A 25,915-nucleotide genomic window follows, 5' to 3' on the forward strand; every position below is an offset into this window, starting at 1 on the left:
TACAGCCTGAGGAACCAGGAGCTCAAGGCTGCCCTGAGCCAACTGATCCCTGGATGCTTTCAGAAGCAATAAACTCTTTGCCTTCTCCTGCAGAGCAGTTTTGATGTCACTTGGTGCAGGCCCAGCCTGGCTGCTCAAGTTCTGGCTGCTGCTGGAGCTGTTCCCCTTGTGAGAATGTTGTTCCCACACAAATGTCTTTCTTCAGAGCATTTCTGGTTCAGTGTTGTCCTGTCTGGTGTGACCCAGAGGCTGCAGACATGAGGAGCTGTGCTCCCTGTGTGTTCAACACAATAAAGGACCCTGCAGGGAGTTGTTTCTCTGAGTTCCTTCTTCCAAGGCTTCTGTGGAGCTGCAGGGCAGTGCCTGTGTGCAGAGGTGGAGGGGCAGAGTCATAGCACATCAGCAGTGCCAGGCAGCCCCGGAGCTTGGGCTGTCCTCAGCTGCTCTTTCTTCCCTTCCACCCTCTCCTGCTGAGCCTCTGTGCTGGGGCAAGGCCTGAGTGCTCTGGCAGCTTGGGCACTGTGCTGCTGTGTGGCAGTGCTGGGCCTGCAGGCAGGGAGAGTCCAGGGCTGCTTGTGGGACAGATCTGTGCTCCAGAGCAGCACTGCCATCACATCAGGAGGTCTCCTCATGCCTTCATACCCCAAACCCCTCACATTACAGACTGCACCTGCTCAGAGTCCAACGTGTATACCCTGATCCCCTTCCAGTATAGACTCATTCCAAACACGGGTCCTCTAACCCCTCCCATTACAGATGTGGCCTCATCCCAGTACAAACTGGATCCTAACTGGCCTCTAGCACTGCAGCCTGGGTCCCATCCCAGCAGAGAATGTCTCCCCTTGCTCACTTCCCAGTACTGAATGCATCCATCCCAGTACAAACTGCACACCCTCATGCCCTCCTAATGCACTCTGGGTGCCATGCCAATACAAAGTGGATTCCCTGGTGCCTTCTCAGTACCTACTGCACCCCTCCACACATTAACTGTGTACTCTGGTTCCAACCCAATACTGACTGGGCCCCCTCACAGTACAAACTGCATCTCCTAACTCCCTCCCAGTACAGCCTAGGGCCTGTCCAAGTACAAACTGCTGCCCTGATCGCATCCCGGTATAGTCCAAGACCTGTCCTAGAAACTGAAGAGGGAGGATCCTGCTACTTTATTCTGCTCTGGTGAGACCTCCCCTGGAATACTGTATCCAGCTCTGAAGCCTCAGTATAGGAAGCACATGGAGCTGATGGAGAGGGTCCAGAGGAGGGCCAGGAAAATGGGGCATTAGAGCAGCTCTGCTATGAGGACTGGCTGAGGGATCTGGGGGTGTTCAGCCTGCAGAACATTCTGGGCAGACCTTATTACAACCTTCCGGTATCTGAAGGGTACTGGATGGGGGGAGAATGTTTCCAAAGTCCTGCAGTGACAGGACAAGAGGCAGTGGCTTCAAACTAGAGCAGAACAGAATTAGATTGGATATTAGGAACAAGTTGTTTACCACAATGATAGTGAAACACTGGAACCCAAAGGCATTCTGGCTGGGATCAGAAATGCTGTGTCCAGCAGGAGCAGGGAGGTGACTGTCCCCTGGGACTCAGCTCTGGGGAGGCCACACCTTGAATGTTCTGCCCAGTTTTGGGCACCTCCATCCAAGAGAGATGTGGAGGTGCTGGAGCCAGGGCAGAGGAGGGCAAGGAGCTGGGGAAGGGCCTGGAGAATAAATCTAATGAAGAGCAACTGAAGGAGCTGGGGATGGTTAGTTTGGAGAAGAGGAGGCTGAGGGGAGACTACATTACTCTCTACAGCTACCTGAAAGGAGGTTGTGGAGAGGCTGCTGCTGGTCTCTTCTCACAGGTCATTAGCGACAGAACAAGAGGGAATGGCCTCAAGCTAGGACTGGGTATGTTCAGACTGGGCAGTAAGAAAAGCTTCTCCCAGCCAGAGTGGTCAGGGAATGGAATGTGCTGCCCAGGGAGGTGGTGGGGTCACAACCCTGGAGGTGTTTCAAGGTGCTGTAGATGTGGTGCTTGGGGATATGGTTTAAGGGTGACCCTTGTAGAGTAGGGGTATTCGTTGGACTTGGTGATCCTGAGGGTCTTTGCCAACCTGAATGTTTCTCTGATTCTGTGAAAGACTGAGAGCCCTGGGGCTGTTTAGTCTGGAGAGGAGAAGCCTGAGAGGGGATCACAGTATCACAGTATCACTAAGGTTGGAAGAGACCTCAAGGTCTGTCACCACAGACCTCATGACTAGACCATGGCACCAAGTGCCACATCCAATCCCCTCTTGAACACCTTCAGGGACGGTGACTCCACCACCTCCCTGGGCAGCACATTCCAATGACGAACGACTCGCTCGGTGAAGAACTTTCTCCTCACCTCGAGCCTAAACTTCCCCTGGTGCAGCTTGAGACTGTGTCCTCTTGTTCTGGTGCTGGTTGCCTGGGAGAAGAGACCAACCCCTTCCTGGCTACAGCCTCCCTTCAGTTAGTTGTAGAGAGCAATGAGGTCACCCCTGAGTCTCCTCTTCTCCAGGTTAAACAATCCCAGCTCCCTCAGTCTCTCCTCACAGGGCTGTGCTCAAGGCCTCTCACCAGCCTTGTTGCCCTTCTGTGGACATGTTCAAGTCTCTCGATGTCCTTCTTAAACTGAGGAGCCCAGAACTGGACACAGGACTCAAGGTGTGGCCTAACCAATGCAGAGTACAGGGCACCATGACTTCCCTGCTCCTGCTGGCCACACTATTCCTAATGCAGGCCAGGATGCCATTGGCCTTCTTGGCCACCTGGGCACACTGCTGGCTCATGTTTAGGTGGCTGTCAATCAGGAGCCCCAGGTCCCTCTCTGTTTGGGAGCTCTCAGCCACTCTGACCCCAGCCTGTAGCTCTGCATGGGGTTGCCGTGGCCAAAGTGCAGCCCCTGGCACTTGGACTTGTTAAATGTCATGCCATTAGACTCTGCCCATCTGTCCAGTCAGTCGAGGTCCCTCTGCAGAGCCTTTCTGCCCTCTAACTGACCAACATCTGTTCCCAACTTGGTGTCATCTGCAAACTTGCTGATGACTGACTGAACCCCCTCATCCAGATCATCAATAAAGATGTTAAAGAGGATGGGGCCCAGCACTGATCCCTGGGGGATGCCACTGGTGACTGGCCACCAGCTGGATGTGGCACCATTCACCACCACTCTCTAGGCTCGGCCCTCCAGCCAGTTCCTAACCCAGCACAGAGTGTTGTGGTCCAAACCAAAAGCTGACAGCTTAGCCAGCAGTTTACTGTGGGGGATAGTGTCAAAGGCCTTGCTGAAGTCCAGGTAGGCCACATCCACAGCCTGCCCCACGTCCACCAGACGGGTCACCTGATCATAGAAGGAGATCAGGTTGGAGAGGCAGGACCTGCCCCTCCTAAATCCATGTTGGCTGGACCTGAGCCCTTGGCCATCCTTCAGGTGCAGTTATTGCCTCCAGGATAATCTGCTCCATCACTTTCCCTGGCGCTGAGGTCAGGCTGCCAGGCCTGGAGTTTCCAGGTTCCTCCATTCGACCCTTCTTGTGGATGGGGATCACATTGGCCAGTTTCAGTCATCTGGGACCTCTCCAGTGAGCCAGGACTGGTGGACACAACATGAGAGAACGTAACATGCTTGTACTACTCTTTGTGGAGGGGACATAGCTACATTCCTAAATTGAAGCCACTAAACCCATTGTTTTAGATTGAACCACTGGAGATCATTATTTAACTCTGCTATTCTGATGAGTTAACACACAAGCCCATGGGACATGTTTCCTGATCACACCAAAATCAATCAGTCATTAGACTCACTCAGACCCCCGAGGTAGCATGGACGACTTGATGACCCCTGTGAGATAGCTCAGAGATGATTGGTTCCTGGGGAGAACACACAAAGCTTATATACCCTTAGCAGCACTTGGCAGCAAGCCTGTTTCTAGAAGGACTTTTCCACTTCAGCCACACAAAACTCATCTAAAGGGTCATTGGTCAAGCATTTCAAACATGTGCACCACACAGGTCAACCACAGATGTCCTTTACCTTGTCTGCTCTCTACCCTACCGCCTCCCAAGGTTCCATTTTAAAGAGGGTGTCTGGTTCTTTATCAGAAAGCTGTGTTTCAGGCTCTAAAGTGATTCATTCATCTCCTTCAATCCCACATCTCCCCCTTCTTTATACATAAAAAAGCCTCTTTCAAAGCACAATTAACCATTGCCTGCACACATCACAACAGACAGGGAATCACAGAATCACAGAATCACAGGGGCTGGAAGGGACCTTGAATGATCATCCAGTCCAACTCCCCTGCCAGAGCAGGATCACCTACACCAGTTTACACAGGAACACATTCAGGTGAGTTTTGAGTGTCTGTAGAGAGGGAGACTCCACAACCTCCCTGGGCAGCCTGTTCCAGGGCTCTGTCACCCTCACAGGGAAAAAAATTTCCCTCATATTTAAGTCAAACTTCCAATGCCTCAATTTCCACCATTGCCTCTTGTCCTGTCATTGGGCACCACTGACAGGAGCCTGGCTCCATCCTCTTGGGACTCACCCTGCACATCTCTGCAAACATTGAGGATGTCACCTCTCAGTCTCCTCTAAGCTAAAGAGCCCTCAGCTCCCTCAGTCTCTGCTTGTACAGAAGATGTTCCACTCCATCATCCTCATAGCTCTGCACTGGACTCTTTCAAGCAGCTCACTGTCTTCCTTGAACTGAGGGGCCCAGAACTGGACACAATATTCCAGATGCAGCCTCACCAGGGCAGAGATTCTCTCCTCTCTGCATTTCTGAATCTCATTCATCCATTCCTTACCCAATGGCAGCCTGTTCTCAGGGGCTGCTGTGACTCTATCAGCACCCTGAAACGGGGCTGTGACAGCAGCAGGGGCAGTGGTGGCTTGATGGAAATCCTGTTGGAAGCCTCAGGTCTGCTGGAGTGCAGCAGGGCCTGTGGTGGGCAAGTGGAAATGCCAACAGAGTCCTCAGGCCAGCTGGAAGTTCTCAGGGGCACTTGTGGGCTAGTGGAAAGCCCAAGCAAATGCCAGCCATGCTGGCAGGCAGCAGGGCCACTGCTGGGCTGTGCAGTAGCTGAGAGAAGGCCTGGGCCTGCTGGAAGGCATCCAGTGACTTTTCCATGTCCCCACACCAGAGCCTGCTCCATTCCATAAGGCCTGGGGATGCCCTTGGGCTCTGCACCAGCCCAGCACTGCCCCTGCTGCCTCCCAGAAGGGTTGCCACAGGCTTTCCAGTAGCCCAGCAGTGGCCCTGCTGCCATCCAGTGGGTCCATGGCAGCTGCCTGTGGATCTGTTTCCTTCCAGCAGGCCCAAGGCTTCCTGTGGTATTTCCATTGGCCCTCCAGTGGCCCAGCTGCATTCTAGCAGTGCTGGGACTTGTGTTGGCCATTTCATGAGCCCACCAACAGCCCTGCAGCATTTCTGCATGTGTGGGGCTGCTGAGAAGCTTTCCACTAGCTCAGCAGCAACCCTGCTGCCTTTGGTCAGGCCTAAGGATGCTGTCAGTCTCTCCAGGAGCCCAAGGTTAGGAGACTAACACTCCCCTGAATGCTGCAGGCTTGGGGCAGAGTGGCTGGAAGCTGCTGAGCAGAAAATGCTCTGGGGGTGCTTGTTGACATCAGTTGACCAGGAGCCAGTGTGTTCCCAGGTGGGCAAGAAGACCCCCAGCATCCTGGCTTGACTGAGGGCTGATGTAGGCAGCAGGAGCAGGGAAGTGCTTGAGCCCTGTGCTGGGCACTGGTGGGACTGTACCTCGACTACTGGCTTCAGTTGTGGGAGCTGCAATGTAAGAGAGACACTGAGGTGTGGGAGAACAAAGGTGGTGAAGGGGCTACAGAAGATGTTTGGTGAGGAGCAGCTGAGGCAGCTGCATTTGTTGAGTCTGGAGAAAAAGAGACTCAGGCAAGAGCTGGTTCTCTCCAGCTACCTAAATGATTACAGGCTGTGGTGGAACTCAACAGCAATGAGACTGCCTTGGGCCTGGTACTATTAGCCAAACACCAAACTCAGGTGCAACCAAATGAACTCTCTGTCTATTAGATGAGGAAGGAGGAGTTTAATACATCTGATTGGTACCTAAAGATTGAGGACAATGGGGAGGCAGCAATAAATATAGCCACCAACAGAAGAGAAATAGCTCATGGACCAGACCAAAACTTGGAAAGGACTGGAATGGGACACATTGTCTTGGTTGCCTGGTGGGCCATGGGCCAAACGAGTGTCATTCTTCTCTCTTTGTGCAACAGCAGCTCTAATCTTTCTACCATGTCTGATACCCAGGTTTGTATGGCTTATCCATCCTGCAGTCAGGCAGGTGCAGGGTGTAGCCAGATCAAGTGAGCCAGAAAAGGTTATAAAAAAAAGCAGTATGATGTATCTGCAAATAAGACCAACATCAGAAATGAGCCAAGAGCCAAGGAAAGGATTTAGGTAATGGGGAATGAATTTTGTAAAGGCAATTATTAAAGCAAGAAGAGGAGGGATTGATGGGATCAAAAGGAGGGAGTGTCCTTACAAAGGAAGAATTGTGTGTGTATGCAAATCACAAAGGGGCCTCTGCTAAGTCCCTTCCCTTGAAGCTTGCTATAAATCAGTAGGGGTCTGTCTGAAGAGAGCAGACACTGAACACAGCCTGAACTGCTGAACTTTAGGCCAGAGCACAGGCTTAACAGACTGCTGAATATTAACTTCTCCACCCAGAGAAGTGGAGAACCTAATTTAAATGAGCATAGGATGTATGAAGCAGGGAGGGTTTGTGTGAAGGGGGACATGGAGCAGGGGTTTGGGGAAAGACTAAATCCTGAGTACCTGAGCCAGTGGGGAAAGGGAGAGGGAAATTTGCACCCAGAAATGGAGGATGAAAGGGGAGCTGTGCCTTCAGCAATGAGAGAGACCCCACAGGGAATTGTCCTGTGGACTCTCCCATTATTCAAATAAAGTTTTACAAGACTCCTCTGTCTCTGTTATGAACTTCTCAATGGGAAGAAGTTTTCCTTGCATGCTGCACACCCAGGGAGCACAGCTGCTCCTGTCTGCAGTCTCTGGGTCACAGCAGACAGGACAGCACTGAATCAGAAATGGTCTGAAGAAAGACTCTGGTGGGGAAACAACATTCTCACAAGTGTACCACCACCAGCAGCAGCCAAAAAGAGAGAAACCAGACTGAGTGACATCAGAACTGCTCTGCAGGAGAAGGCAAAGAGTTTATTGCTTCTGAAACCATCCAGGGATCATTTTCCTCAGGGCATCATTGAGCTCCTGGTTCCTCAGGCTGTAGATGAGAGGGTTCACTGCTGGAGCAACCACTGAGTACAGAACTGCAAGCACCAGATCCAGGGATGGGGATGAGATAGAAGTGGGCTTCAGGTAGGCAAAGATTATAGTGCTGAGAAACAGGGAGACCACAGCCAGGTGAGGGAGGCAGGTGGCAAAGGCTTTGTGGCGTCCCTGCTGAGAGGGGATCCTCAGCACTGCCCTGAAGATCTGCACATAGGACACCACAATGAGCACAAAACAGACAAAGAATAAACAGGCACTGGCCACAATAAGCCAAAGTTCCCTGAGGTAGGATGTGGAGCAGGAGAGCTTAAGGATCTGGAGCACTTCACAGAAGAACTGGTCCAGAGCATTGCCCTGGCAGAGGGGCAGGGAAAATGTATTGGCTGTGTGCAGCAGAGCATAGAGAACCCCAAAGGCCCAGGCAGCTGCTGCCATGTGGACACAAACTCTGCTGCCCAGGAGGGTCTCATAGTGCAGGGGTCTGCAGATGGCAACGTAGCGATCGTAGGACATGGTGGTGAGGAGAAAATACTCTGCAGCAATTAGGAATATGTAAAAGACCTGGAGAACACATCCTGCATAGGAGATGTCCCTGGAGTCCCTCAGGGAATTGTCCATGGATTTTGGCACAGTGGTGGAGATGGTACCCAGATCAGTGAGGGCAAGGTTGAGGAGGAAGAAGTACATGGGGGTGTGGAGGTGGTGGTCTGTTGTGAATATGCCCTCAGAAAAATGAGCGGCAGATACACCAATGAAAATATATGTTAAATTTATTTACAAACTCTGTAAGGGGGTATTTACAGTCACCCTTCACAGGTATCAATATCTGGTTAGTGAAACAATGTTTACAGAATGTTTAAATATGGGCAATTGAATCAAACAATTCACAGAACTTAGAATCGAAACTAATTCAGAAAGCGGCGGGGGAGGGGGTTGGTCGGTGACCGGCAACCCTCCACTCGGAGAAATCCAAACGCTACCTTAACTGGAAACTATAAAGAAAGGCTTGACTTACAAGCTGAGGACTTCGTGAGATCTCCCCTTAATAATATTTATAGTCCAGAAACGTGGCACGGATGTGCCGTAAGACAGAGACAGGAAATGGCGCTGGCTGCATGGCTGCACCGCGTGGCTGCTGCTCCTCCCAGGACACAAAGGTCTCCCGCTCGAGGGGGGCTATGGCAGGTCAGCGACGCTGGCTCACACGGGCTGCTGGCGCTCCTCCTGCGGCAATGGATCGCGTCGTGGTTGATCCCACGGGATACTGTCCACGGCACCGCACGCAGCTTGGTCACGGTGGCAAAGGAGCGTGAGGTCTCTTGGGGCACTGGCTTGAGTCCTGGGCAAGGTGGACTACGGCAGCACTGGCACGCACACACTCACAGGCTCCAACGCGATGTGGGGGGGCTCATTAACCAAACCACCCCTATTTACCATTTGCCCCAGTGAATACTGGCCCAATGAGCATTCTGTTGCTAACGCAAGGTTAACCAATGGAGTAACACCTACCAAATATGGTGTAAGTATATGCTACGCCCAGGCTGTTTACCTGGACTCAGTGGCGCCAGGATCCCCCCTGTTGCCCCCAGAAAGAAGCGGGAAACAAAAAGGTTTAACACTCAGAAGAGTATGTTCCAGAAATGTTTGGGGCACAATCCTGACCATAAGCATCCTTCACTACATTCCACCCCCTGCTTATGGGCAAGTATATGTGGGCAAATGCTGTTCTATGATTAAACTCTATCAAAGGTGAATTAAACATTATATATAAACATCACAAGAACATCATACATATATATACCTATCTCTCAGAACTGTACAACTGTACTCTAAACAAAGCATACTACAACAGGATAGAACTTCTTAATTCTAACGTCAGTACCAGTGACTTTAGTGTTTTCTAGTCTCCACCCCCTGACTGGTGATGGATCCCTGTTACTCCCGAGATGGGTCTTCATCTCCAGGATAGTCTGTCCACTGGAACCGTTGTCACTCTGTGGGGAAACAAAACTGGCCATGGTGTTTAAAGCCGGGCTTGAGAGTTAGTAATTCGGAATGACCCACCGAGCACTTATGCGATGAGTTTTCCCATTGATGTCAGTAGCCTCCCAAGCGTATAGACCCCTGGGCTTAGCCAGTGTCATGGGTACAATCCCAATAGAAGGCAGTTTCACTAACACTGGTTGGCCCACCTGCATCTCTGTTAGTGAATGTGGGTGTTCATCCTTTGCCTCCCCTGGCATGTGGCTGACGTCCCTAACTGGGTCAGCAGGGCAGAATGCCTTGACTTTGGGGCTGCCGTAATTTCCCCATCGATTGTTTACAATGAAAACTGCAGAAGGCAGGCGTTTGTCCCAGTTACTCCTTGAAACATTTGCATGCTTCTTGATGAGGCCATTTGCCCTTTCCACCATGCCATTTGCCTGGGGATAATATGGAGTATGAAACATCCATTTGACTCCTTCCCCTCGGGCCCAGTCTTGCACTAAGGTTGAGGTGAAATGTGACCCATTATCACTCTGAATATGTTCAGGCATAGGCAGAATGCTGAACCAGTTCTTTAGAGTTTCAATGGTTTGAGCTCCTGAAGCAGTGCTAGTGGCAGTGGCCATGACTAAGCCTGAAACCACTTCTACCCCTACCAGTATGTCATGTTGATGCTCACGTGCCTAAAAGTCATGCTAATGAAGAACATCAAAACAATGAGCATGCAGACAAGGCTGCAAGGATTGACATAGCTCAAGTGGATCTAGACTGGGAGCGAAAAGGTGAACTGTTTGTAGCTCGATGGGCCCATGAAACATCAGGACATCTAGGGAGAGATGCTACGTACAGGTGGGCTCGTGACCGAGGGGTGGACTTGACCATGGAAGCCATCACACAGGTCACGCAGAGTGTGACTGTGAAACCTGTGCTGCAATCAAGAAGGCCACCAGAGCCAAGTCTCCCTGGAACAGAGGGCGGTGGCTGGGTTTTCGCTATGGTGAGGCCTGGCAGATTGACTATATTGGACCACTGCCACAAACACGGCAAAGCAAGCGTTACATCCTCACCATGGTAGAAGCAACTACAGGCTGGTTAGAAACATACCCTGTAAATCATGCTACTGCCCGGAACACCATCTTAGGCCTTGAAAGGCAAATCCTGTGGCGGCACGGCACTCCTGAGCGAATCGAATCTGACAATGGGACTCACTTCAGAAACAATACCGTCAGCTCCTGGGCCAAGAAACATGGCATCGAGTGGGTGTATCACATTCCCTACCACCCACAGGCCTCTGGGAAGGTTGAAAGATACAATGGACTGTTAAAGACTATGTTGAAAGCATTGGGTAATGGAGCATGGAGGCACTGGGATGTAAATTTAGCAGAAGCCACTTGGCTGGTTAATTCTCGAGGATCTGCTAACCGTCCTGGTCCTGCCCAAACAGAACCCTTGCATACTGTGGGGGGGGATAAAGTCCCTGTAGTACACATGGGGAAGTGGCTAGGAAAGGCAGGGTGGGTTGCTCCTCCCATGGGGAAAGGCAAACCCATGCGTGGGATTGTCTTTGCTCAGGGGCCTGGATGTACTTGGTGGGTAATGAAAAGAAATGGGGAGACTCAGTGTGTGCCTCAAAGGGATCTAACACTGGGGGAAAGATGATTTGGAATGTGAATAATGTGAGTTGCATGTTGCAGAAAGTAATGAAGTAAGAAGAACCCAGATTGATGAAGGTTTGCAAGGATCAAGAGTGACACAGTGGTTGGGACCAGCTGGAGTTGGTGTCTAAGAACAGAATATCCTGCATCTCCTGTCTTGAATAATCCCAAGTGACATCTGAAGGACTGAGACATTGATATAAGTCTTTATATGTTGGAGTATTGAGATAGTTTAAGTATGTAGATCGGGTTGTGAATGTAAGCAAGAAGCTTTTCCTTTTGTTGTTTTGGTGTAAGAATCAAATGAGATGGCTAAGTGCATTGAAATGTGTAGAACCTGAGCATGATGTAAATGGTATGGAATAAGGGGTGGAGATTGTATTGGGTTGAACTGAGCTGGAGTTAATTCTCCTCGCAGTATTGTTCTAGTGCTGTGGTGTTTTGTTTCTTTTTTTCAGCAGTAGTTGATAACACAGCAGTGTTTTGGCTACAGCTAAATCCAGTATTCAAGCTGTGTCCTTTCAACATTTCCCTGCCCCAGGAGTACATTGAGGGGTGGGCAAAATCTTGGGAGGGGACACAGCTGAGCCAGCTGACTCAGACTGGCCAAAGAGGTATTCCATACCATATGACGTCAGCTCAGGTATAAGTAGGAAGTGAAAGAAGGAAGTGGGGGGATTCGTCTATGGCGTTTATCCTCCCGAGGAACCATCAAGCTTAGAGAGCCCTGCTTCCCGAGACCGACCACCGTCCTGCCGATGGGAAGTAGAGACTAACATCTCTCTCTCTGTGCTTTCTTTGCTTCCGCGCGGTCTATTGCTATTTGCTTATTAGTGTTATTAAATTGCTCTTATCTTATCCCCGGCTTCTGTTATATTTTCTTTCCCTTCTTCCCCTCTTCACTTAAGAGGGGGAGTGATAGAGCGGCTTGGTGGGTATCTGGCCTCCAGGCCAGGGCCAAACCACCACAGGAACCCAGTGTATACTGGGATGAGTGTAATGGGTTGGGGCAGATCCCCTCCCCACCACAGGCAGAAATAACGACTCAGACAAACGGATTGCAAAAGTGATGAAAGTTTAAATAGAAAGCAGTGAATGTTACAGAAAACCCAAAGCGCAGTGACAAAGAAAGATCCCATCCCATCCCCACCCCATTGGCCAAGTTGAGGTGGGAGGTGAGGTTAGTCTCAGCATGGCTGGAACTTTCTCTCAGTCTTCCTTTCTTCGCTGTCCCTTTCGGCTGGATCTGCTTCTGGGCTTCTTGCCAAGAGATAAGAACTAACAAACTCCCTGTGCTTAGGCCTCTGCTGTATTAACTCCCCTTTTTTCTCTTCTTCTACCTCTTTGGGGGAGAAGGGAGGTAGGGGATGAAGGGGGCACAGGGGGAAGCCCCCTCTGTTGGGGGTCTGGTTTCTGACTGTGTTTATTTGCTGTATATTTCTGTATATATTGTAAAATCCCTGTATTTGTTGTGTTACATAGAATCTGTTTCCTTGTAAAATAAAATCTCATTTCTCTGACTGAGTTTTAGCCGTGGTTTCTTTCTCAGTGGGGGAGGGAAAGCAGTGCCTTTCCTCTCAACCCACTACACCAGTCTGGTCCTGGGAGGGGTTCAGGTGGTGCAGCTATTCCTGGAAGCAGGCACAGTCTCTACTGGGAAGGAGTCCTGTTCTCTGGTTTACACTGGGAGGGAAGCATCTGGAACTGGGAGTGGGTCAGGGCTTCAACTTTGCCCTGGGATGAGACCCTGTCTGTACTGGCAGGAGATCAGGAGATGCAGTTTGCACTGGGATGGTCCCCAGTCTGTTCTGGGTGATATCTTTGGATCCAGTTTTTGGGACAGGTCTTGGACTATACTGGGATGGGATCAGGACACCAGTTTGGACAGGGCACAGTCTGTACTGGGAGGGACTCAGGAGATGCAGTTTGTACTGGGAGGGGGCACAGTCCTTACTGGGTTGGAATCAGAGTACACAGCTAACATGTGGAGAGATGCAGTAGGTACATGGAAGGGACTAAGATGATCCAATTTGTGCTGGGATGAGGCCAGGTCTGTACTGGGATGTGTTAAAATGATCAACTTTGTACTATGTGAGGACAATAAAACAGATTATACTGGAAATGGGACTAGACCCAGGCTGCAGTGCTAGAGGACAGTAGGATCCAGTTGGTACTGGGATGAGGCCACATATCCACTAGGAGGGGGTAAAGGAACCATGTTTGGACTGAGTCTACACTGGAAGGGGGTCAGGGTATCCAGTTTGGACTCTGAGTAGGTGCAGTCTGTAATGGGAGGGGATTGGGGGATGAAGGCATGAGGAGACCTCCTGTGCTGATGGCAGTGCTGCTCTGGAGCACAGCTCTGTCCCACAAGCAGCCCTGGCCTGTCCCTGCCTGCAGTCCCACACAGCAGCACAGTGCCCAAGCTGCCAGAGCACTCAGGCCTTGCCCCAGCACAGAGGCTCAACAGGAGAGGGTGGAAGGGAAAAGAGAGCTGCTGAGGACAGCCCAAGCTCTGGGGCTCCCTGGCACTGCTGCTGTGCTGGGACTCTGCCCTTCCACCTCTGCACACAGGCACTGCCCTGCAGCTCCACAGAAGTCTTGGAGGAATCAACTCAGACAAGCAACTCAGGAGTAAGGAACTCAGAGAAGCAGGGTGCTTTATTGTTGAATACACGGGGAGCACAGCTCGTCATGTCTGCAGCCTCTGGGTCACAGCAGACAGGACAACACTGAACCAGAAATGGTCTGAAGAAAGACATTTGTGTGGGAGCAACATTCTCACAAGGGGAACAGCAGCAGCCAGAACTGGAGCAGGCAGGCTGGGCCTACACTGAGTGACATCAGAACTGCTCTGCAGCAGAAGACAAAGAGTTTATTGCTTCTGAAAGCATCCAGGGATCAGTTTGCTGAGGGCATCCTTGAGCTCCCGGTTCCTCAGGCTGTAGATGAGAGGGTTCACTGCTGGAGGCACCACTGAGTACAGAACTGACACAACCACATCCAGGGATGGGGAGGAAATAGAGGAGGACTTCAGGTAGGCAATGGAGCCAGTGCTGGTAAACAGGGAGACCACAACCAGGTGAGGGAGGCAGGTGGCAAAGGCTTTGTGGCGTCCCTGCTGAGAGGGGATCCTCAGCACTGCCCTGAAGATCTGCACATAGGACACCACAATCAACACAAAACAGACAAAGGCTAAACAGACACTGGCCACAATAAGCCAAAGTTCCCTGAGGTAGGATGTGGAGCAGGAGAGCTTGAGGATCTGGGGCACTTCACAGAAGAACTGGTCCACAACATTGCCCTGGCAGAGGGGCAGGGAAAATGTATTGGCTGTGTGTAGCAGAGCATAGAGAAAGCCACAGGCCCAGGCAGCTGCTGCCAGGTGGAGGCAAACTCTGCTGCCCAGGAGGGTCTCATAGTGCAGGGGTCTGCAGATGGCAATGTAGCGATCATAGGACATGGCAGTGAGGAGAAAATACTCTGCAGTAAGCAAGAAAAATACAAAGAAGACCTGAGCAGCACATCCTGCATAGGAGATGTCCATGGTGTTGCTCAGGGAATTGGCCATGGACTTGGGAATGGTGGTAGAAATGGAGCCCATGTCAAGCATGGCAAGGTTGAGGAGGAAGAAGTACATGGGGGTGTGGAGGTGGTGGTCCCAGGCTATGGTGCTGATGATGAGGCCATTGCCCAGCAGGGCAGCCAGGTAGATGGCCAGGAAGAGGCAGAAGTGCAGGAGCTGCAGCTGCCTTGTGCCTGGCAATGGCAGGAGGAGGAAGTGGGTGATGGAGCTGCTGTTGGCCATCTGCTGCCTGTGGGAATGCCTAAGAAAGAAAAGAAAGCAAAACTTGATGAGAGACTCCTCTGAGAAGAATCACTGCAGGGGGCACAGCAATCCCCCAGCTGAAATGGGTTTGCTGTCTGCTTTGTTCTGGTTGAGGTTGCTGTGAGGAGCAGCAGCTCAGGCCATGTGCTGCCAAGGACTCATCTTGGCTCTGCTACAGTGGAGCTACTGTGCCCATCAGGCTGTTCCCTCTGCCCTGCTCTTTCCCCTCTGCTGCCTTGCAGATGCCATGCCCAAATTACCCTTTAGAACCTCCCCAGCTCTCTGTGCTCTGAGGAGAGCAGGGCAGCACTGCTTCAAAGAGCAGCTCTGTGAACTCTTCTCTGTCCCAGCCCAGAGGGGCAGCTGTGAGAGACAGAGCAGGACACAGCCTCTCCTGAAGAGAATCAAAGGACTCTGGGAGCAGAGTGCTGACCCCCCAAGGAAAGGCTCAGCACTGCCCAGTACCCTCTGGCAGATCTGGGCCTTCCTGGGGACAGCTCCAAGCCCAGCAAGGAGGGGCAGAGCAGTCAGGGATCCTGAAGATGAGATGTTCTAAAGAGTCATTGCCCAGCAGACAGCACCCAGAGACAACTGCAGGGAAGCACTGAGAGAGCAGCCTGAACACAGCCTCGCCCAGGGCTTCTTGGCAGCTTCCCTCATCCCCAGCCCATTTCTCTCCTTCCTGAAGCTTTCCCTGGCAGGAAAAGGTCGAGAGCACCTCACACTCACCCTGTCCGCAACTGCAGTGACTTCTCCTCCAGTCATCTCTCAGTATCCTCCCAGTCCTGGCCACCTTGAAGCTCTTTCTGCCTTCTTCATCTCCCTGAGATGCCCTGGCAGTGCCCTCAGCCCTGCTGTGCTGTGCAGAGGAGCTGCTCCTGGCCAGAGCTCCATGCAGCCCAGGAGCCTGGCCCAGCTCAGCAGCAGATGATCAGCCCAGGGCATTTAAAGGAGCCCTCTGGTGGCCTTTGTGCCAGGTAAACCTCAGGGACTGAGAGGAAGCTGATGAAACCTCTCCAGAAGTCAAAGTTAGAGTCAAACTCTGAAGTTTCTTGTAGTGTTAATTGGTTCAAAGTCAGATTCAAACTCTGAAGTTTCTTCTACTCTTAATGGGTCCCAGTGAAGCATACTGGGAAAGGGTCCCCAGGGTCTGGTTAGAGCAGGAGGACACAGAGGGTTCAAGGGAAGCACCACTGGAGGCACTGAAGCATCTCCAGGCTGTGGTGAGAGCAGAGAACTGAGGCAGTGCTGACAGGTCAGGACAAGCAGCTAAAGGTGGCTCTGCTGCTGAGTAAACCTGGAGGGGTTTCATTGATCCAAAGGGCCAAGCCCTGACAACCAGCCCTTGGCAAGGCAGATCCTGTCCCTCACCTGTGGCTCAGGGCTCTGATTCACCCTGTGAAATCATTTCTATCTGATGATTTGTGTAATAATAACCTCTCCAATTAGCTGCAGAAACCTTGGCAACAATTAGAGGTTCAGCAGTATTTAATGAGCCCCATGGAGTAGTTGGGGCTGATTACATCATCCTTAGGTACTGCCAGGAGACTCTGCCAAGGTACTGCCAAGAAGCCTCTCAAGAAGTCTAAGGCAGAAGCAAACTCCAAAGTACCTTGAAGCACTGATTGGCCTCACTGAGGCTTGTTACTGACAAAGGCTCCCCAGGGACTCGTTAGAGCAGCTTGGTAGAGGCCAGGATTGCAGGGAGACAAAGGCAAAGTACAGGGCAGAGAAACTTGCCTTTGGTCTAGGAAGCAGAAAGGCCAAGCCCTGACCACTGCCCTTGGACTAGAAGAACCTCAAAGCCTCAAAGCCAAGTTTCTCCTCACAGGCCTTGGTGGCAGAGGCAACTGCCAAAGCCGAGGTCCTGTTGGGCCTCTTAGGCTTGTCAGAGCCCTTGGCCACCCCTACTGCAGCCTGTCCTACACTGTCCCATGACTGCAGCCCTTTCCTTTCAGGCTGCTGACACCAATCTTGCTTCCCCAGCCAGCTCTGCCCCTGCCATTTCCATCCCTTCCCTGAGCTGTCTCAGCTCTCCCTGCCATTTCCTGACACCTCTGGATGGCCTCATGCATAGCAGCTCTGCCCTTTCAGGGACATTTCTTTGGCCTCATTTTCACTCTGAACCTTCCAAGTTGCACTTTATGGAGGTTTTGGTCTCTTCCCACTCTCCAGAAGTGAGGGTTTAGCCATGTGCCATATAGTCTGATTCAGTCTTTTGGTAATGGGTAGGAGGAAGGAAAGCCATTAGCCAGGCAGTAATTCAGACATGATGCATGTGAGGTGATTTGGCAAGGTGCTGTGACACAAACTGGCAAGCATAGCCAAAATTCTGTAGTGAGGATGGTACAGCAGCATTGGATTTATCCCAGTTCTCTACAACACCTGAAGTTCATAAATCAGTGTAGCGTTCTTGAGGTTGCTATTTGATAAACTGCTTGTCCGTGAGATACTCACATGAGTGTTATCTTAGGGGTGAAACTTGTAGAGTTGGGTTATCGGTTGGACTTGGTGATTTTGAGGGTCTCTTCCAACATGAATGTTTCTGTGATTCTGTGATCATTAAGGCTGTTACTATCATATATGGTTTAGTTCTTTGAATCTTTCATGCCTAACCTACACCCCTGCATCAGGGTGTAGTCTACATGCTCTATCCTCTCTGAAACCACCCTTCAGCCATGTGCACACTGCTCTGGCAGTGCCCTGAGCCTCCATTCAGCAGGCTGAAGCAGCCCAGGTCCCTCAGCCTTTCCACAAAAGATGTCAGCTTCCATCCTGGGAGATCTCCTCTGCAGCTTCCCCAGTTCCTCCCTTCTCCATCAGACTGCAGAACCCTACACCCAGGCACCAAGCACCCAGATGTGGCCACAACAGCTTAGCACAGGGGAGGACAACTGCTGTGTCTGGGTGGCCACACTTCTCCTGCCCCAGCCCAGTTGCAGTTGGCCTTCTTCCCTGTGTGCAGGGTTTACTCCATCCCAAGGCATTTGGAATAGGGAAAACAACCTCAGTAAAGTCTTGTTCAGTATTGCTCTATGAAATGCAGACAGGCTGTGATGAATATACTGGTGATTTATGTTTAAAATTATAAGACTTAGAGTGTACTGAGATGAAGGGTCAGGATCTTGTGAGGCCTGTTTTGGAGGTAAAGGGAAAGAAACATATCTTGCAGACTTGCAAGGATACTGTCTGGTTAATTGGAGACACCAGGGCTGAGAAGGAGCTGTCTTAAAGATAAACATTCAGAACTAGGAATTTGTTTTCTTCAGATAAGAAGCCTGGATAATTGAGCATGCGTGAAAGCGGATACTTTGACCCTTACCACACCAAAAGTAGGCAGAAGGGATTTGACCACCTATTCTAAGACTCATTATCATATGCCTGCCTTCTATTTAGCATAAGATTGCTTATGTAGATCATGTAACTATATAAGATGAAAAAGCTATTGTAAGGTTGTCCTGTGGAGGTGGACTGCTGTCCCCTCTCAGGCCCAGCGTGCTGCTTTGCTTGCTTTTATTGCTTTTATTGCCTTTTATTACCTTTAAGTGCCAATAAAACTGTTACTAAAAACTTTTACCAGGAGTCATCTATAATAGATGGTGCATTGGCTGGGAATTGTCTGAACCTTCACGTCTTTTGAACTTCAAATGTAGAGGCGCCCCACTGCATTTGCGGTGGCTTCATTGTAGTCAGAAGATGGAGAGGTCAGCATGATCAGAACTCAATAAAAGCAAGCAAAGGAATTTTTTTTCTTTTTTTCTTTTTTTTTCCAACTTTTTTTTCTCTTTTCTTTTCTTTGTTTTTGTTGTTGTGGTTCTGTTGTTTGTTGTCCAATTGGAGCATGTGGACCCCATAAGACTTCGTATACGAGATCCAAGTGACGGCGATCATGGTGGTGAGAATACCGCTTGGGGGGGGGGAGGATTCGGCTACATTGGGATTTGGCTACCTTAGTTTGAGTGTTTGAGTCTGCTGTTTCAGGTTCCTCAAGGGGGGAGGTACGGTGGAGCTGACACGGTAGATCTGGCTGGTAAAGAAGAGGGGTATTCACGAGTAGGAATTGCTTCGATTATTCCACTTGCATGATTATTTGTGGTATTATTCCACTTGCATAAGTATTTGTGGTAGCCAGGAATAGTATTTGTGAGTAGGAATTGTTTAGACTGTTCTACTTGCATGAGTATTTGTAGTAGCCAGGGATAGCATTCCTGAGTAGGAATTGTTTGGAGTACTCCACTTGCATAAATATTTGTGGTAGTCAGGAGAAAATGGGACAAAAGAAGAGTAAGTCATCAAAGCAGGACGGAGAGAAGGCTTTACCTTCTATTCCTCCAGAGAGTCCGTTAGGACTGCTCATTCAATATTGGGAGAATGATGAACAGAGAAAAGAGAAATCAAAGGAAAGAATGATTCACTACTGTATGGAGGTATGGCCAAAAGAACCATTAAGACCACATGTACTTTGGCCTATTTTTGGATCCTTTGAGGACTGGATTTGTCAAGCTTTAAACTTATATGTGAATTCTAGAAAGCCTTTTAATCAAGAAGAGAGTGAGTATGCTGACATTTGGATTAGGACTTCACGGCCTTCTGTTCCAATACTGGCATTAAAAACTGAGGATAAGGATAAAGAAAAGGAGAAGGAAAAGTGGGAACCCTTGGACAACTTACCACCACCCTCTCACCAGAACAGGGGTCGTCGGGATCCCCCGAATCCTCCTCCTCCCCCTCCTTCACCTCCCCGAACAAGAGGTAGGGCTAGGAATGAAGAGAATGAGGATGAAGCAGGTCTACATCCACTACGAGAAGTGCCAATGGGAGGAAATCAGGGAGGAATAGGGTTTGTGACAGTACCTCTCAGTACATCAGAGGTTCGTAGTTTCAAGAAAGAGATGGGTACCTTATTAGATGATCCCTTAGGTGTAGCTGAGAGGCTGGATCAATTTTTGGGCCCCAATACATATACTTGGAAAGAGATACAATCTATTTTAAGTATTCTATTCACTGCAGAGGAAAGAAACATGATTAGACAGGCTGGTATGAGAATATGGGAGAGACAGAATCGGGGGGGGGCCACCAGGAGATCAGAAGTGGCCTAATCAAGACCCTGGGTGGGACCATCAGCAGCCCCAGGGGAGACAAAATATGAGTGACCTGATGTTGCAGTTTGAGCTGGGTGCCCCCCCTGGTGTGTTCACTTCCTGTGTCCAAAAGTCCAGCCCAGAGGGATGGACACAGGAAATTGTGTATTTCCTACCATAATTCTTTGCACCACTATAAGATCCAGTGCGGAGTCTAGCACTTTCTCTTTTCTTCCTCCTCCGCCAGCCGGTAACTGGGGGAGATGTCTCCTGGCTTTGGGCCTGGCTAGGCCCAAGGCCACGGGGGGATGGGCAGTCTCAGGCCTGGCCAGCTGAGACTAGCCCAGCAGAGGGAGGGGGAAGAAGGAGCCCTGAGGGTCTCGGGTGTACCCTCAGGTGGGGATGGGATGCCTCTGGGTCTGCTTTGGGATCTTTCTTTGTCACTGCGCTTTGGGTTCTCTGTAACATTCACTGCTTTTTATTTAAACTTTCATCACTTTTGCAATCCGTTTGTCTGAGTGTTTTATTCCTGCCCGTGGTGGGGAGAGAGGGGGCTGCCTCAACCCAGCACACCTGAGAACTATAATAATACAAGGAATTAGGGAAGCTGTTCCTAGAGGACAGAATTTTGATAGAGCCTTTAGTGACCAACAGAGGAAAGACGAATCTCCTACTGAGTGGATGGAAAGATTGAAGAAAAGCTTGCAGATATATTCTGGAACAGACCCCAATTCTGCAGTTGGAGTGACCCTTATCAGGACGCAGTTTGTAGCAAAATCATGGGGAGATATTAGGAAGAAGTTGGAAAAAATCGAAGACTGGCAAGACAGGGGATTAGAAGAGTTACTACGGGAAGCTCAGAAGGTATATGTAAGGAGAGATGAAGTTAAACAAAAAACAAAAGCTAAATTGTTTGTAACTGCTGTAAGAGAAAGTCAGAAACCACAGGAAACAACACAGGAGTGGAAATGGGATGACAGGGTTCAGAAAAATGGAGTCCCTGTTTCTTATTACTGCAATAAAAAGGGACATATCCAGAGGAAATGTAGACAAAGGGAGAAAGATGAGAAAATGTTTAAGGAAGATTAGGGGTGTCAGGGGCTGTATATTTTGGGGACAAGAACATCAAACGAGCCCTTGATAAAGTTACTGGTAGGTCCCCAGAAGGAGGAGGTGACCTTTTTGGTAGATACAGGAGCAGAAAAATCGACTATACTGAAAATGCCTAAGGGGGTTGAGGAAGGAAAAAAGACAACAACAGTAATTGGAGCTAAAGGGGAACCTTTTAAGGTGTCAGTACTTGAAAATATAGAAATAGAATTGGAAAAAAGGATTTGTCTAAATGATTTGTTAGTTGTTCCAGAAGCTGAATACAATCTCTTGGGAAGAGATTTAATTATAAAATTAAAATTGAATTTAGAGAGTCAGGGAGATGGTTTGAATGTTCGATTATGTAAGTTAACTGAAAAAGATGAAAAAGGTATAAGTCCAGAAGTTTGGTATGAATATGGCAGTAGAGGAAAAATTGATATGGATCCAATAAAAATTCAAATAACAGACCCAGGTAATCCTATATGTATAATTATTACTCTCTACAACTACCTGAAGGGACGTTGTAGACAGATGGATGTTGGTCTCTTCTCCCAGGCAGCCAGTACCAGAACAAGAGGACACAGTCTCAGGCTGCGCCAGGGGAGGTTCAGGCTAGATGTTAGGAAAAAGTTCTATACAGAAAGAGTGATTGCACATTGGAATGGGCTGCCTGGGAAGGTGGTGGAGTCGCCATCACTGGAGGTTTTCAGGAGGAGACTTGATGGGGTGCTTGGTGCCGGGGGTTAGTTGTTTGGGTGGTGTGTGATTGGTTGATGGGTTGGACGCAGTGATCTTGAAGGTCTCTTCCAACCTGGTTTATTCTATGTATTCTATTCTATGTATTCTATGTATTCTATGTAAAGCAATATCCCATACCATTAGAAGGGAGAAAGGGTCTGAAACCTATCATAGATGAATTAATAAACAAAGGAACATTAGAACCCTGCATGTCTCCTCATAATACCCCAATCTTACCGATAAAGAAATCAGATGGAACTTATCGGTTAGCACAGGATTTAAGAGCAATAAATCAGAGAACATTAACTAAATTCCCTGTAGTAGCAAACCCGTATACATTGTTGAGTCATTTGACCCTAGAATATACTTGGTACAGTGTGATAGATTTGAAAGATGCTTTTTGGGCTTGCCCCTTAGACAAGGACTCAAGGGATTTATTTGCCTTTCAGTGGGAAGATCCTGAAACGGGAAGAAAACAGCAGTTAAGGTGGACTGTGTTGCCTCAGGGGTTCACAGAATCACCAAATTTATTTGGACAAACTTTAGAAAAACTGTTACAAGGTTGGGAAATTCCAGCAAATATTAAACTTTTGCAGTATGTGGATGATCTGTTGATAGCAGGAAGAGACGAGGAAGAAACTCGGTCAGCCACAATAGAGCTGCTAAACTTTTGGGGGGAGAATGGACTTAAGGTTTCAAAATCAAAACTGCAGTTCGTAGAGCAGGAGGTGAAATATCTCGGACACTGGTTAAGTAAGGGTAAAAAGAAGTTGGACCCTGATAGAGTGTCAGGAATATTGGCTTTAAGAGCTCCCCAGTGTAAAAAGGAAATCAGGCAGCTGCTTGGACTTCTGGGGTACTGTTGATCATGGATAGAAGGGTACAGTGAAAAGGTGAAATTTCTATATGAGAAGTTGACCCTTAATAATATTAAGTGGAGTCCAGAGGATGATGAGCGATTGGATAGAATAAAAAGAATGTTGATTGAAGCCCCTGTTTTAAATCTGCCTGATGTGGAGAAGCCATTTGAACTTTTCGTAAGCACATCTAACCACACAGCATATGGAGTGTTAACCCAGGACTGGGCCGGAAGTAAGAAACCTGTAGGGTATTGTTCCAAGTTATTAGATCCTGTAAGTAGGGGATGGCCAGGTTGTTTACAAGCCTTAGTGGCGACGGCATTATTAGTGGAAGAAGCACAGAAAATAACTTTTTATGCTCCCTTGAGAGTATACACTCCACATAACATAAGGGGGGTGTTGCAACAAAAGGCAGAAAAATGGCTAACAGATAGCAGAATTTTGAAATATGAGGCTATTTTAATGGAATCACCAGAACTCGAGCTTAGGATTACCAAAGCTCAGAATCCTTCACAGTTCCTGTTTGGAGAACCACCAGAAGATCTACAGCACGATTGTATAGAGATTATTGAGCTACAAACTAAAATAAGACCAGATTTAAAGGACTTAGAGCTGGATGATGGAGAGCGATTATTTATAGATGGGTCTTCCAGGATAGTGGAGGGGAAAAGAAAATCAGGATATGCCATCGTAGATGGAGAAATGAGAATAGTTGAACCAGGTCCTTTGAGTGCCAGCTGGTCAGCCCAAGCTTGTGAACAGTATGCTCTACTCCGAGCATTAGAATTGTTAAAGAACAAATCAGGGACTATCTATACTGACTCTAAATATGCATATGGGGTAGTGCATACCTTTGGAAAAATTTGGGAGGAAAGAGGACTAATAAATACTCAGGGAAAGGGGCTTATACATCAGGAGTTAGTGGTAAAAGTCCTTGAAGCCTTAAGGGGTCCTAAAAATATTGCAGTGGTTCACATAAAGGGACATCAAAGGGGATTAGAATATCACATTCGTGGAAACAATGCTGCAGACAGTGAAGCGAGGAGTACTGCCTTAAAGAAGCAGGGAAGAGATCTGAAGATTTTACACTTGGAGCAAGGTGACCCTAAAAAAGCTGAATTAAAAGTTTATCAAGAGGAAGAATTAAACAAAATAAAAGAAATGGGGGCCATCCTGAGAGAGGGAAGTTGGAAACTTCCAGATGGAAGAGAAGCCTGTGCTAGGGGAATTATGGATAGGCTGCATGCTTGTACTCATTGGGGTTCTAAGGCTTTGGGAGAGGCATTCCTTAAGCAGTATGCCTGCATCGGAGTATATGAGATAGCGAGACAAGTAACACGGGGGTGCTTAACGTGTCAGAAGATAAACTGAAAGGCATTCAGACAGGCAGCAATGGGAGGAAGACAAGTGGCTGTGAGACCCTTTGAAAAGATACAGGTAGATTTTACTGAATTACCCAAAGTAGGAAGAATTAAGTATTTGTTAGTAATAATAGATCACCTCACCCGGTGGGTGGAGGCTTTTCCTGCAGCAAGAGCTACAGCACAGACTGTAGCAAGAATGTTATTAGAAGAAGTGATTCCAAGATACAGAATAATCCAAGTAATTGACTCAGATCAAGGGACACACTTTACTTCTAAGGTTATGAAATTATTAATGCAAGCCTTGGGAACTAGGTGGGACTACCATACTCCATGGCACCCTCAGAGTTCCGGACGGGTGGAGAGGATGAATCAGACTATAAAACAGCAGTTAATGAAACTGATGATGGAGACACGAATGTCTCGGATTAAATGTTTACCATTGGCATTGTTGAATATTCGAACCAAACCCCATGGGGATATGGGTCTTTCCCCCTATGAACTATTGTATGGATTGCCTTATATACAAGGGATGCTCCTTAAAGATAATTTAATTGAAGATTGGAATATAAAGCAATATATCATCCAAATTGGAAAAAGACTGAATGAGTTACGGAAAATGAGTATATTGTCTCAGACCCCACCTTTGGGATTTGCCATACATAATATTAAAGCTGGGGATAAACTGTTGATAAAATCAGGGAAAGAGAAACCATTGTTTCCCCTTTGGGAGGGACCTTTTCTTGTTTGGTTAACCACAGATACGGCTGTTCGGACTGCGGAGAAAGGGTGGACGCATGTTTCGAGAGTAAAAGGACCAGTTCAGGAATAAACGGATGAACAGTAACCTCTGAGCCCGGAGAGACGATAGTGACTCGTCGGAGAAAGTGAAACTGGCAACAGTACGAGTTACACATCACCTATTACAAATGGTTTGAAGTACCTCCAGGACTGCGGTCGGTGCTGACAGATCAGATAAACATTCGGATAGACGTAGCATCACAATCTGAAGACTCTGGAGTATACGAGACCAACCCACCTTCTACAGTATATGTAATAGTGTGTGATATTGGATCTGCACAGCACAAGAACATTGAAGAATATCCTCAATTCATTCCGTGTATAAAACATCACAGAACTCATGAGGGATGGGTAACTTGTAAATGTTTTAATTGTTATAAGAAATGGTCCTGTATCTCTCATAATCAAGGAGTATTTAGTCTTGAGTGCCAGAAGGATTGCAGAACTAGACCTGAAAATAGGCAGTTTGGATTGGTAAATATAGAAACCCTATTTTGTGGTGAGGAAAAGGATTTAAAGCTCCCTAGAAGATTCTTGAAGGGGATTGGCATAAGTGGGAAGCAAAGGCTAGAAAATTTTAATTGGGGAATACCAAGAATAATTAAAGGGGTTAGTAAAAAGGAAAAGTAGGAGAGACATAAGAAAGATTATTGTGAAGGATTTTAAGGAATTGAAATAACAAAAGCATAATGGGAAATGGTAAATGAACCAAACAAGCAAGTAGAGAAGAGACTCCGAATGAAATTTTGATGAGGGTTAAGGAATTAAAAGCAACAGGGCTCCTGAAGAATGTAACTGCTGCCGAGAAGAAAATACACCTGGCTACTGGTTGCACCCCAGCAGGCCGAGGAGGCAGAGTTAACATATACTGGTGGAGCCTAATCTTGATCCTAACCCTATTTTCATATAAGGAGTCCAATCAAAATCAAGGACCATGTTCCCATGTGTGGATGAATTCTCTTTCAATATTAATAATGATTAACAGATTAAGAGGAACTAAGATCCTAACCCCATTAATCATACTGATAACACCATTTGAAGTAAGAGCATGGGAACAGAACACTTATCTGCATTTATTGAAAGGGATAGTGAACAGTTATAATTTGACTGACTGCTGGATTTGTTCCCGGCTACCTAAAAATTCAGCCCATGGGCTTCCTTTAATAGGGACAGCCTTCCCTAACGTAACAGAAATACAAAAAGTATTCCAAAATC

At 48.3% G+C, this 25,915-nt stretch overlaps 1 protein-coding gene across 1 annotated transcript; it reads right to left on the reverse strand.

Annotated features, from left to right (window-relative positions):
• Positions 1–13,813: 13,813 nt before the first annotated feature.
• On the reverse strand, positions 13,814–14,746 carry LOC128899878 (olfactory receptor 14A16-like). Its single transcript, XM_054179604.1, has one exon. The coding sequence runs from the start codon at positions 14,744–14,746 to the stop codon at positions 13,814–13,816; it is 933 nt and encodes a 310-aa protein (XP_054035579.1).
• Positions 14,747–25,915: the final 11,169 nt, after the last annotated feature.

This window comes from Dryobates pubescens, unplaced genomic scaffold (genome assembly GCF_014839835.1).
Source record: "Dryobates pubescens isolate bDryPub1 unplaced genomic scaffold, bDryPub1.pri scaffold_97_arrow_ctg1, whole genome shotgun sequence".
In the NCBI taxonomy this organism is placed as follows: Eukaryota; Metazoa; Chordata; class Aves; order Piciformes; family Picidae; genus Dryobates; species Dryobates pubescens.

Excerpts from the sequence above, each read along its gene's own strand:
- LOC128899878 (XM_054179604.1), bottom strand. The coding sequence starts at position 14,746 with ATGGCCAACAGCAGCTCCATCACCCACTTCCTCCTCCTGCCATTGCCA.